At 32.1% G+C, this 14,242-nt stretch overlaps 1 protein-coding gene across 1 annotated transcript; it reads left to right on the top strand.

Moving 5' to 3' along the window:
• Window positions 1-3,526: 3,526 nt before the first annotated feature.
• Window positions 3,527-4,462, top strand: LOC141553424 (olfactory receptor 4K13-like). The gene has a single exon (XM_074285089.1). The coding sequence runs from the start codon at window positions 3,527-3,529 to the stop codon at window positions 4,460-4,462; it is 936 nt and encodes a 311-aa protein (XP_074141190.1).
• Window positions 4,463-14,242: the final 9,780 nt, after the last annotated feature.

The following is a 14,242-nucleotide window of genomic DNA, read 5'->3' as shown; positions in this document are numbered from 1 at the left end:
ATGCCCATCAATTGGAGAATGGTTGGGTAAATTATGGTATGTGAATGTTATGGAATATTATTGCTCTATAAGAAGAAATGACCAGCAGGATGAATACAGAGAGCCTTGGAGAGACCTACATGGACTGATGCTAAGTGAAATGAGCAGAACCAGGAGATCATTATACACTTCAACAATGATACTGTATGAATATGTATTCGGATTGAAGTGGATATCTTCAACATAGAGAAGATCTAATTCAGTTCCAGTTGATCAATGATGGACAGAATCAGTTACACTCAGAGAATGAACTCTTGGAATTGAGTGTAAACTGTTTACACTATTGTCTTTCTACCCAGGTTACTTTTACCTTCTGAATCCAATTCTTACTGTGCAACAAGAAATTTGGTTTTACACACATATATTGTATCTAGGATATACTGTAACACATGTAACATGTATGGGATTGCCTGTCATCTAGGGGAGGGGGTAGAGGGAGGGAGGAGAAAATTCAGAAAAGAAGTGAGTACAAGGCATAATGCTGTAAAAAAAATTACCCATGCATATGTAATGTCAAAAAATTATAATTATAAAATTAATAAAAAAAGAGAGATAGGAGGGAAAGAAACCCATCATGTACATATCCACTGAGAGTAATATGTTAACCTATCCTTTATTGGTGGTCCATTTCTTCTTCTATGTAATTTATAGGAAAATATTTTCTAAAGTTAGCTCAAATAGTTAACTAGTCTGTCCTTTGCTAAAAATTAACCAAAACCTTATTGACCAGGGAATCAAACTTTCTCATGAGCTTAGGGGAAAAACAAAAGTGAATTAAAAAAAAAACCTTTAAAAATGTGGTTCTGTAATAACTCCCATGGGGATTTGCTATTCTGATTTTAAATGCATTACACAATGATTTTTTTTAGTATTTTCCTTTCTTGAAAGTATATATAAATCCTTCTTCCAAAAGTCTAACCAAATAACCGAGAATCAGAATTTCAATGTGTTCATATTTCTTTGAAAAGGTTGCTCCCTGAGATCTTTGTATAGAACTGGTAGGTTGAATAACCAATATTAGTATAATAGGATTCCTGAATAATAATTATCCAGCAAATTTCTATATAGATTTGGTACATAAATTTGAAAAGATGTATTATTTCCACTGAAGAGATGAATATAGCAATTCTACAGAAGTCAGTTTCCTCTTCTATAAAATAAGTGGGTGATACTAGACGATGTTGAATCATGGCATTCCATGCCAAGTTCCATTATTTAGGAAGATTATATTGACAAATGTGTGTATTCTGAATTGGAGATGTTAATGAATAGAATAAATAACTTATGAGGCCACTTAAATCGTCCATTTTTATTTCTTTCAATTAATTTAGCAAGGGGAAAGATGAATTACATTAGAATCTGGGTGAAGAGGAAAAATTAAGATTCAAATAATAATTAGAAGACAGAAGTACCTGGAGTTTCCAAATTATTGAACTGAGGCTGGGTGGAAGAAAAGCAAAAAGTGGCATAGTTTTTTATTCTAGGTAGATGGGGGGAAATGGGGGGGAAAGGAATCAAAGAATAGGTATATATATGGCAATTACTCTATTATGGGACCTTTAGAAATAGATTCTTATTTTTTTCTCAGATAACCACACACGATAGATAGTGTTATTATCTTTATCATGCAGTTGAGAATAGAGACAAACTGAATTCAAGTGACTTGCCATTGATGACATAGCTATTAAGTATCTGAGAATGGATTTGAATGCTGGTCTTCCTGACTCTGTGCCCAGCTCTCTATCCACTGTTTCTTATAGCTGCCTATTTACAAGCCATAAACTTAGGTATATTTAGTTAAAGGGATTTATATCCTAAAAGTTAATGTGAGCTAAAGTATAGAGGCAAGATATTTAGGAGGAGATAAGGAAATAAATAATTATTTTTCTATGTCCCTGGGCACATACTTTGCCATTTCACCCTATTTTGCCATCTAGATTCCTTATAGGAAGGGGCTTTGTTGTTTTTCATCTTTGCAACTGCACAATTTAAGAAAAACAAACAGAGCACATGTGTTTTCATTTGATCTGAAACTCATTTTCCTGGCATGTCTTTGGACAAGTTGAATTTAAGATATTTTGAAAGTCATTTTGATAGAGATACGTCATATGAAGAAAAATGCTAGCTGCATCCAGAGGGAAGAACTGATAAATAAAAGTATGTATAGCATGATCTCATACACATATCTATATGTGTCTAATGGTAGCTGTTTCTACAACAGGGGTTGGGGAGACTGAATTTTAAAAAAGGAAATTTACATTATAATTTTGTTGCATATTTGAAAGGAATAGCAAGTGGTGCACAGTGGATTAGCAGTTTCATATACAATCATCTTTTTTATTGTATTGTTATGGAAAATATTTTATGTCATATCATAACTTAAAATAAAATAAACAAAAAAAGATAGCCAGTTTCCAGATAGAAATGTGAAATAAGTTCAGGATAAAGATAGTAGGTGAATATGTTAATTTTATATGCACATGCATAGTGATAAAAATTGACCTTATAGGAGAGAATTAGAAGAGAACTTTGGAAATTAAAGCTGGAATAAGCTAACACAATATGTGAAACATTTTATTCCTTTTCCAAGCATAAGAAAATGAATTGCATTTAATTAAGGTGACTTCATCACACTTCCTATTATTTAAGAAAATGTGGGTTTTTTGCTAGATGTGAGAAGAATAGATTGTAGTTGGGAATGATTAGTATAAATAATGTTTTAGAAGATCTTTAAAATAATCCAATCACTTCAACAAATATTTGTCAAAGTGAAAGATAATGAGGGATTCAATTAAATAGATGTGTAAGTAGATACAGATAACAAAGTATTCTAGGAAGTTAGAGCCAATAAGAATGATTAGACAGGGAGAGAAATGATCAGTGCTTTAAAAGAGTGACATACAGGGCAAATGTCTAGGGAATTAATTTAAGAAAGATCCAAATCTTGGTCCTACCAATCTTATAACCATCATGACCAAGTGTTGTATTCATAGAAAAGTATAACACCTGAAGCAAAGTTTACATCAACCATACCAACAGATACATTAGCTAGGCATATTCTTAATATTCAGTTCAACACAGGTTTTTTGAAAACATAATATTTGTGTGGAATTGAAAGAGTTGACTGTGAAAAGAGTTGAGAATGCAAAGACAGTGAATTGAAAGTGAGGAAGCACTTATTAAAATCTACTAGATATCAGGCATTGGGCTAACATTTTTACAATTATCTTATTTGATGCTCAAAACAATGCTGGGAAAGGTGATATTATTTCCATTTTATTGATGAAGAAACAAGTTTAGAGAGATTAAATGACTTACAAAAGGTGTAACAAAAAGTTCTTAGTATTCAATATCATCTATTTTTGATGTGTAATATTTTTTACTATTTCCATGTACTAAAGGATTTTCACTTGAAATTATTACTTCTTTCAAATTGTCTTTTGTACAGAGAACTTCTGGATGTTTGAAATATATAATTAAGAAGGAGATGAAGAATAATTCTATGATAAATGAATTCATTTTGCTAGGACTCACTAATTCTTGGGAACTTGAGATTTTCTTTTTTGTGATCTTCTTCCTTGCCTATGCATCAATATTGGCTGGAAACTGTCTCATTATATTTATGGTGACTCTGGATTCCCATCTGCACTCAACCCCCATGTATTTCCTCCTGGCCAACCTCTCCTTTCTTGATATAATTCTTTCTACTGTAACTGTTCCTAAGATGATCATAGACTTCTTCAGGGAAAGGAAAACCATCTCCTTTTGGGGCTGCATGGCACAAATATTTCTGGCTCATCTCTTAGGAGGTAGTGAGATGACTCTTCTCATAGTAATGGCTATTGACAGATATATTGCAATATGTAAGCCTCTCCATTATATGACTATCATGAACCATCGAATTTTGGTAGGAAGTGTGTTGCTGTCATGGATGATTGGCTTTGTGCACACTGTGAGCCAAATGGTCTTTATGGTGAATCTGCCCTTTTGTGGACCTAATGAGATTGATGATGTATTTTGTGACCTTCCCTTGGTGTTGAAACTTGCCTGCACAGACACTTATGTCCTGGAATTGCTTGTTGTTGCATTCAGTGGGCTACTTTCCCTGATTTCCTTTATTCTTTTGCTTGTCTCTTATATTGTTATATTAGCCACTGTCTGGCATCGCTCTTCTAGTGGACTGTCTAAGGCTTTGTCTACACTGTCTGCTCATATCACAGTAGTAATTCTTTTCTTTGGGTCACTAATCTTAATTTATGCTTGGCCAGTTAGTAGTTATTCATTAGACAAATTCCTTTCAGTATTTTACTCAGTTATCACTCCTCTCTTAAATCCAATTATCTATAGCTTGAGGAATAAGGAAATGAAAGCAGCCATGATTAGACTGAGAAGCAGACACATCTCCTTCAAGACAAACTTCTAAATAACAATAACATTTTTTTTATTTTAGATAAGAGAATAATTCTTAAAATGGCCAGTTCTATGTATGTGTGTGTAAATACTCTAGAAATAAATATCATCCTTAGTTGGAAAACAATTTATAAATCATATTCTAGAAATAATTTTGCTGGTGTTTCTGTTTTGTATGTTTCTGAATTTCTCTTAATTTTGAGACCTTCATATCTGGAATTAAATTGAATTTTGGAATTATAAATTGGAGATAACTTCAGGAAAGATCTTTATAGAAAATTATCATTGAGGTATATTGTTACTAAAATGTTTCCTGTTTTTTGACCCTATGATCTTTTGTTATTATTTGCAACACAGCTGAATTTCAGCTTGACAATCAATGCAGGAAAAATTTGAATAGTTGAATGCTTTAAAAATTTAGTCCAAGAATGTCAAAAGTAGTTTCAGGTATTGCAACCAACAATTGCTAAATCCCTTTATGAAAAAAAATAATCTAGTTAATAGCTATGCCACTGATTCATGTTATATAGAGTTAACATGTCTATTGAATTTATCCCAACAAAGGTCATGGATGAATAATTATGAGAGTGTGATTCTAATTATGCCACATTGCACAAATTTCAAGCACCTTTTAAAGTAAAACACCATACACAGAGACACACAGACACAGACACCCATACAGATGTAGATACAGACACACTCTGGTACCCACAACATTTTGAAAAAAAAAAAAAAAAACACCTAAAAATTCTAATTAATTAGAAAAGCCATTGAAGCAGCTCTCAGGTCATCTTACTTGTACAATGCATGATGGCATTATAGACAATTGAGATGGCAAAAAATTTGTCAAAATAGTTTTGCAGGTAGAAAGCAAACAAAAGTTTTTAATCAACATGCTTTTATATTTTAAAATATATTTTATTCATTTTTTGTACTTTGTCTAGATTTATCTCTATATTGCAATCCTTTTAATTTCAGAGATATTACTTTAAACAAGGAATTAAAGAAAAGAAAAGGAAGAAGAGAAAACAAATCAACATATAGAAAAATTTTCATTATTTATCATGTTATTTTATATATAATGAAATATGATCAATCCCATCTCCTCACTCTTGATTCCCTATAAAAGAGCAGAGTCATATGGCTTTTATTTCTTCATGAGGGTCAATTTTGTTTTGTTCTGATTTCATAGCTTTCAGTTTTATTTGGTGGTTAATTTTGTTTCCAATTTTTTTTTTGTTTTTTTTTTTTGTTATTTTTTTGTTACTTTTTGTTATTGTGAATATAATTTTGGGGAATCAGCATATTTCCCTTTGTATCAGCTCCTGGAAACCATTTCATATTTCTATGTATTCATCAAGCTCACAATATTTTTTGATACATTTTCCTATTATATCAAATCAATCCCCAATCAGTGGGCATTGTTTACAATTCTTTGCTATATCACCAGTATAAAATACTGCTATAAGTATTTTGATGTACACTATGTAAGATCTCTTTTTGGTAACTGGCATTCTGAAAGAATATGGCTAGTAATAGAAACTTTGAATTACAGGACATGAACATTTTAGTCATTTTGCCTAGTTACAAAAAATTTCTATAATACTTGCACTAATATGCATTTCTATGAATAAATCAAGTCTAAAAGCATTTATTAAACACTTTGTTCAACACTGATTATCTAGAATATGGTTAGAACAGATAATAATTTCTGGGACTTCACTGAAAAAATGGAGAAAATATATAAAAATTATGTATAAACTTACTATCTATAAAATTGAATTATATTGAAGATTGTATGAGAAGGAAGGCATTTACATTGAGGAAGCTCAGGAAAGTTTTTTTTTTTTCTTTTGAATGTGGAATTTTAAATGCAACTTTAAGGAAATGCAAGGAAACTAGGAGAAGGTGATGAGGAAGGAGAAAATTTCAGAAATGGGACATAACCAGTGAAAATTCATGATGTTTGGAAATGGAGTGTGCTGTTCAAAAAACAACAAGAAGTCCATTGTATCATAGTTAAAAGCTTCTTGAACTATAAATCATGACTCTATATGGAGTTGTGTAACTAACTGAATGTGAGGGTTATGAAGTTATGATTAATAAATCATAATTAATAAATAATTGAGTTGTGTATCTATTTTATACACCTTTATATACAAGATTGTGTAAAATTTTGGGGGGTGAAAGAAGTCATGAGTGAAAAAAGTTTAAGAAGCCCTGACAGAATACATGGGGGCAACAGGGTTATTTAATAATCAATAAAGATTTGTAAATGTCTGCTTCGTGCTATGTACTGTGAAAGGCACTGGGGATACTCTCCAAAAGACAAAAGATAGTCTTTGCTTTTAAACAATCCCCTCCCCAATCTAATGGTAGAGACAATATATAGACAGCCATGCATATGCAAAGTTTCTTTCAGTTGGAGGATAACATATAGAACTTGGTAATTTTACATGCAAAATTGACAATAAAATGGAGGTGGTAATAGTGGCTAAAAAAGATCTTATTTCTTGAAAAAATATTGAAAAACAGTCTGAATTTCTAACTACTTTCTGGGTATTCATTAGTCCCCTGGAAATTTGTTGGTATTGATAATGGCTTACAACTTTTATAATTGAAATAGGATCCTCTATTTGGTATACTCAAACTATTAGTTGATGCTATATCAGTGGTCTTTCTCTTCCATGTGACATACAAGAGAATATTTTTAAAGAAGTTTTAGATGTACAATTTCTGTTCTTTGAAAAAATTCAACAAAGACCTTAGTGACCAGGGAACTAATCTTTCTAATGTAACTTAGGGGAAAAATAAGAGTTTCTAATAATTCACTGGGGGATTTGCTCTTTTAATTTTTAGGTCATTGTTACATAAAGATTTTTCACAAATCTCCCTTCCCACTGTGCTTGATAATGCACATAAGGTTTTTTGACTTCAGTCAGAGGAAAATAATCAAGAGAATCAAAATCTCATTATGTTCACATATTTTTGATGTATTTGTTCAATTCTGGTAGATTGAATAACCAAAGCTAATATACTGGGATTTCTCTATCATAACCATGTAATTGATTTTTATATTGATTTGATGACTTTAGAAAATAATGTATTCTCCACTGAAGGAATGAATACAATATAATCTTCCCAGGTCTGCTTCCTCATATATTAAACAAGTTGATTTCAGATATCTATTCCAACTGTACTTCAATGATGTGATTTTAAGAAGAATGAGTCATTTCTAGCCAATATCTGAGTGAATTTTTTCCACATACCATAAAATCAGAAGATCTAATGTGTTTCCCATTCATTTTCCTGATCCAGTTCAAATTTCTGTTCAATTCTAGTTTATATTCTTGACAGAACCCTTGACATTGGGAGCACAAAAAGGAAAATTGTATAGACTGTGCACTGAAATAGGTAGAATTTAATAATGCAAAGCTACTGAATGCAATAATACTAATTGTTGTTATTAATATTGTTAAGACTTTTACATGCAATAATTATTATTCTTTCAAAAATTCTGCAATGTATTCATTAGAATCATAATTAACCCCATTTATCAAATGCAAAAATAGATAACTGCTATATAACTTGATCATTGTTAGTCAAATATCAGGAATGCCAGAGATAGCATTAAGGTTTCTTTCACCACATATTTTGCTCTTTCTACATCAATATGCTGCCTTTCATGTATATAAATACAGTACAAATAGAGAGGACTCAGCATAAGGAGAAAATATAGGAGATTAAGATGTAAGGAGAGAAAAATCACTGGGTTATGTGGATAAAACTTTGTGGAAAAAGTGGTATGGGGACAGGTTTGAAAAGGTTGTAGTGATGAATGAGAATGTTCAATACATGGAAGCCAGTCTGCAAAAGGAGAGAGAAGAGGGAAAAATGATATCAGTACACAGATAAAATCATCCCTGTTAGCTACAGTTTGTACCATATTCTACTTGTGACATTAAGGAATCAGAGGATATTTATCGTGAAATGACCTGCCCATCTTATCATTTATGGAGATTATTTTGGCAAGTGTTTGAAGTATTTAAATATAGGAAAGAGTTAAAAATATATTTCAAGTGAATTTAGATTGCCCATTTTTATTTATTTCAATTAAATTAACAAACTTCTCAAGAGGAAAGGTGATCAGGGTCTGAATTAAATTAAGAGTTGGGTGGATAGAGGAAATTAAAATTGGAATAATGATAGGAATAGAGAAGCATCTGGAATTTACAAATGATTGAATTGAGGCTGGATAAAAGAGGAGAAAATAATGAAGGGCAGAAAAAAATCAGTATAGAGTTAGGTGGCATAGGATGTAAGTTGGAGGAAGGAAACCGAGAAATAAGTATACATATTGCACTTACATATGCAAGTAAGGCACTTTAGAAATATGACCTTATTTAATCTTCACAACAACTTTGCTGCAAGGTAAAAAATGCCATTATACCCATCTTATAGTGTTATGGGCTAGAACTGTGTACTTGAAACAAGGATTCTTACAAGGTGCTAACTCAGTGGAATTGATAATACAATGGTTATCTAGTTTAGCATGGGGATTAATAGTTCTCTAGTTGAGTACATGTACTTAGTACTTAATATAGTTCCACAAGATTGACACTTATTCTATAAGATTCACACCTGTAGTAATGTAATTAGAATAGAGCATATAAACTGGGACAAACAGTCAGATTCATTCCATCCTCCATCTTTGTGGTGGCTGGAGGTTGAAGCACAAGCCCTCAGACTCAGAGAAAGATTCATTTCATCTCACACTACTATGGTGGCTGGCCTCCAGCATTTCTCCACTGAAACCAAGGCCGGTCTGAAAGGCTCTCAAGAAAGCTGGCCCAGGCCCCAGGCAAGGAAGCTAGATTATGAAGGAGATAATAAAGGATTTGGACTTTAATGCCTGGCTGATTACTAAGCTGAAACAAAGAATTGCCAGAGATGTCCAGAAAAACAAAAGAACAATTACAATATAGTTTAGGATTCTGAGGCAAACTGGAGTGAAGTGACTTGCCCTTGGTGATCCAGTCAGTAAGTGTCTGAGGGTGGATTGAATGTGGGTCCTTCTGATTCCATATCTGGATCTCCATACACTGTGCCATCTAGATGGTTATTTTAAGTAATAAAAATATGGATTTTTAGAGAATGGTATTTCAAGCATTGAAAATGATGTGAGTAAAAGTACATAGATAAGATATTCGTGATGAGATTATATTATAAAGAATTATTTTTCTATGTGCTCTGTCCATATACCGTGGCTTTTCCCTCTAATCTAGCATCTAAACTTCTTATAGGGACATAGTTATTTTTTCATATTTACAACTTCACAATTTAATATAGCATACAAAGCCTACTGCTTACTTATGTAATGAAAGGAAATTCATCACCTTCAAGAAGAAGAGAAGTGATAGAAATTGATCCTTGGCATGTCTTTGAACAAGTTGAGTTTCAGATGATTTGAAGATCATTGTGGTAGAGATAGCCAGTATTTTAAAAATAGAAATTTAGAACTGGAGTTCAAAAGAAAGATAGTGGGCGGATATTTTGGTTTGGTAAGTATCTGCATAGTACTGATAATTGAGTAATTGAGACCATAAAAGAGAATGGAACCAACTTTGCAGAGAGCACTGGAATAAAAACCTGAAATAGGCTAACATTCATTATATAAGACCTTTTATTCCTTTTCTTACAACTAGTTACTGGAGTGCATTGAGTGAGTTGGTAACATATCTTACCTCATAGGAAGATTATTTTGCTATTTGGGTATTATTAATAACAATGACACAAGTCAGAAGATTTTTAACACAATTCAATTAAGTTAAACAAATATCTAATAAGATAAAAGGTGAAAAGGGTCTAGATTGTTAGGTCACTGTGTGAGGAAAGAAGAGGAAAAAAGATTGAAGAGATATCCGGAAGTTAGGACCAACAGGAATTTTCAAGATATTAGTCAGGGATAGCAGAAGTTAATGATTTAGAATAATATACAAGACAAAAATGTTTTGAAATATTATAAAGGAAAATCTCAAAGGTAAAGTGAGAATCCAAGAGAGTAATCCTGATGACTAGAATAAAAAAAAAGATTTATCATGTCATATCTGAATTCAAATTACTAAAAATTGAAGCATATAAAAACAAGAAAAGCAACAATGATTCAGATTTAATGATTGTCAGAATTTTTTTTTTTTGTTTCTTCTGGTGATAGCTTAATTCAGAAAGGGTTTATTGAATATATACTGAATTTCTTTGTAGCCTGATTCTTCATGGTCTCCAAATTATTATGGTCATTTCTGTTTATGAACTGTTGCTTCTCATTGGTCAATGTTACATTGTCTATCAAATGTTTGATAATTGTTTTTAAATTGTATCATTTGTCATGGATGTATAACCTAGAACATATTTACAGTAGATATAGAGATTTGCATGTATGTTCCACACTAACTTATTACATTGCTGTGTTTACTAAAGTCTTTCATTTATTGATAAGTACTTTCATGACAACTCCTGGTGTTCTAACTATAATTATTGAGGATATGTCTGAGAAAACAAGAAGAGCTTCAAAAAGGTTTTTGTATTCAATATTATGTTTTTTGGTGTATATATTTTTCCTTTTCCATATATTCAAGAACATTTACCTAAAATTGTGACTCTTTTAAAATTGTTTTTCCTACAGAGAACTTTTGGATGCCTGAAATATATCAAGTTGGTGAAGATGAAGAGCAATTCTATGAAATGAATTTGTGTTTTTAAATCTAACCAATACTTAGGAGCTTGAGATTTTCTTTTTTTGTGATCTTTTTCCTTGCCTATACATCGATATTGGCTGGAAACTGTCTCACCTGCACACAACTCTTATGGACTTCCTCCTGTTGAACCTCTCCTTTCTTGACATAATTATTTCCACTGTTACTGTCCCTAAAATGAACACTGACTTCTTCAGGGAGAGAAAAACTATTTCTTTGTGGGACTGCATGGCACAGACATTTCTAATTTATCTTTTGGGAGGTAGTGAGATGACTCTTTTCATAATGATAGCTGTTGACATATTGTAATATGTAAGCTTTGTGCACATTGTGAGCCAAATGGTCTTTATGGTGAATTTGCCCTTCTATGGACCTAATGTGATTGATAATGTTTTTTGTGACCTTCTTTTGGTGTTGAAACTTGCCTGTATTGACACATGTCCTAGAGCTGCTTGTTATTGCATTCAGTGGGATGCTTTCTCTGATCTTCTTTAATCTTTTGATCATCTCCTATATGATGATATTAGTTACTGTTTGGCATCACTCTCCTTTTGGGCTAAGACTTTGCCCACATTAACTGCTCAAATTACAGTGGTGCTACTATTCTTTGGATCAGTCATCTTAATCTATGCTTGGCCAGTTAGTAGTTATTCATTAGACAAATTTTTTCTCAGTTTTTCATTCAGTTATCACTCCTCTCCTAAATTCAATTATATAATTTGAGAAATAAGGAGATCAAAGCAGCCAAAATTAGACTGAGAAGCTGGCATACCAGCTCCAATCCAAAATTCTAAAATGATAATGTGGTCATCAAATTTTTATTGTACTCCAGAGGATAACTTTTAGAATGGCCAGTTCCACACACACACACACACACACACACACACACACACACACACACACACACAAAAAGAAATAAGCATTTAGAGGCATTGCATTTTCAAGTGAAAATTCATCTTATTTGCAAAAAAAGTTTGTAATGTACCAGAAATGCTTTTCACTTGTGTTTCTGCCTACTTTTGAAGGAGTATCTGAAATTTTCCCTTGATCTTCAAAACTGCATTTCAATTAAATCTTAAAATCAGAAATTATAGAAGACTTCAAGAAAATCCCTCTAGAAAAATATTTCTAAAAAATTCTTATATGCTCTAATCATGTGATCTTTTCCTATTCTTACATTTTCCTTTTCCTATTCATTGAAACATAGCTTAGTTTTAATTTGATAATCAGTTGGGGGAAAGATTTTAATATTTTAATATTTTAGATTTTCAGTCCCCAAATGGAGTTTATCAAATTCCCCATAAAGGTCAAAAAAGATTTCTGGTGGTAGCACCAAAGACTGCTTAATACTTTTACAAAGAGCAACTGAGTAATAACCAGCCACTGATTTTAAGTATGACTCTACAGAGTTTAGATGGACCTCTATGAAAGTGATATTCAGATAAGCAGATATTGCACATAATTATAAGCACCAATTTATATGAAATACATATACACATTTAATTCTAAAAGAAGCAGAAATCCTAAGTAATTAAAAGAAAAACAAGAAGCTCTGAAGAAGCTATAAGTTCATTTTTTTTTTTCCTTCTGGCGCCTAATATTGTTATAGCCCATTGAAATGGAGGAAAACTTAGTCTAAAATAGTCATTAAATATATATGGAAAGCTAAATTCTGGAAGTATAAATGGGTCTTTACTTTTAAAATAGATTTTGTTAATTCCATGACTTTCATGTTTAATTTTGTAAAGCCTATCACTTCTAGAACATAATATTAAGAGTCTGAGAAAATCATGAAACTGGTTTTCTCTTTCATGCAGGCAATTCTTTTTTTTTAATTTTTTTTTAATTTTAATAGTTTTTATTTACCAGATATATGCATGGGTAATTTTACAACATTGACAATTGCCAAACCTTTTGTTCTAATTTTTCTCCTCCTTCCCCCGCCCCAGATGGCAGGTTGACCAATACATGTTGAATATGTTAATGTATAAATTAAATATAATATATGTATACATGTCCAAACAGTTGTTTTGTTGTACAAAAAGAATAGGACTTTGAAATAGCATACAATTAGCCTGTGAAGGAAATCCAAAGTGCAGGTGGACAAAATTAGAGGGACTGGGAATTCTATGTAGTGGTTCATAGTCATCTAGGATCCTAGAGTTCTTTTGCTGCATGTAGCTGGTTCAGTTCATTACTGCTCTATTGGAACTGATTTGGTTCATATCATTGTTGAAAATGGCCACATCCATCATAATTGATCATCATATAGTATTGTTGTTGAAGTATACAATGATCTCCTGGTCCTACTCATTTCACTAAGCATCAGTAAGTCTCTCCAGGCCTTTCTGAAATCGTCCTGTTGGTCATTTCTTACAGAACAATAATATTGATATTGATATACCACAATTTTTATTCAACCAATCTCTAATTGATGGGCATCCAAGTATTTTCCAGTTTCTGGCCACCAAAAAGAGGGCTTCATGCAGGCAATTCTTGATCCCCATTTATCTATGGAAATCTTGAAAAAATTGTAAGAACAAAGTGGCTTCCTCATGGAAGTTAGCATGGTTTTTGATCACTTGTTTTAATGTGTGCTCAATACATATTCGTCAAATTAAAATACGATTGGGGTGTCAGACTCTAAAAAATATCCAAAGCCAAATGGAGGAAATTGTTGCCCTTTTCATTCTTTTTATTACTTATTCCATAATTTCCTTCTTTGGCCCAGATAACTGAAAGTTGATTGTAAAATAAAATTCTAAAATAAAAGAAATTCACTTGTTTCATTGAGTGTCTATCTTTCCCCCTGAAAAATAATGCTTAATTTTGCTGGATAGTTTATTCTTGGATGCAATCCAAGTTCCTTCACCTTCAGGGATATCAGATTTCATTTCCTTTCATTTTTTAAAATTGAAGCTGCTATCTTCTGGGTAATCCTGACTATTGCTCCTCAATATTTGATTTTTTTTTTCCTGGATGATCGCAATAATTTCCCCTTGATCCAATAATACTGAAATTTAGCTATGATATTCCTTAGA

Source organism: Sminthopsis crassicaudata, chromosome 2, assembly GCF_048593235.1.
Source record: "Sminthopsis crassicaudata isolate SCR6 chromosome 2, ASM4859323v1, whole genome shotgun sequence".
Classification (NCBI taxonomy): domain Eukaryota; kingdom Metazoa; phylum Chordata; class Mammalia; order Dasyuromorphia; family Dasyuridae; genus Sminthopsis; species Sminthopsis crassicaudata.
This window is presented reverse-complemented; position numbering and strand designations above follow the sequence as displayed.

Bases quoted from the DNA above. Each gene is read 5' to 3' on its own strand.
- LOC141553424 (XM_074285089.1), top strand. From the start codon at position 3,527: ATGAAGAATAATTCTATGATAAATGAATTCATTTTGCTAGGACTCACT.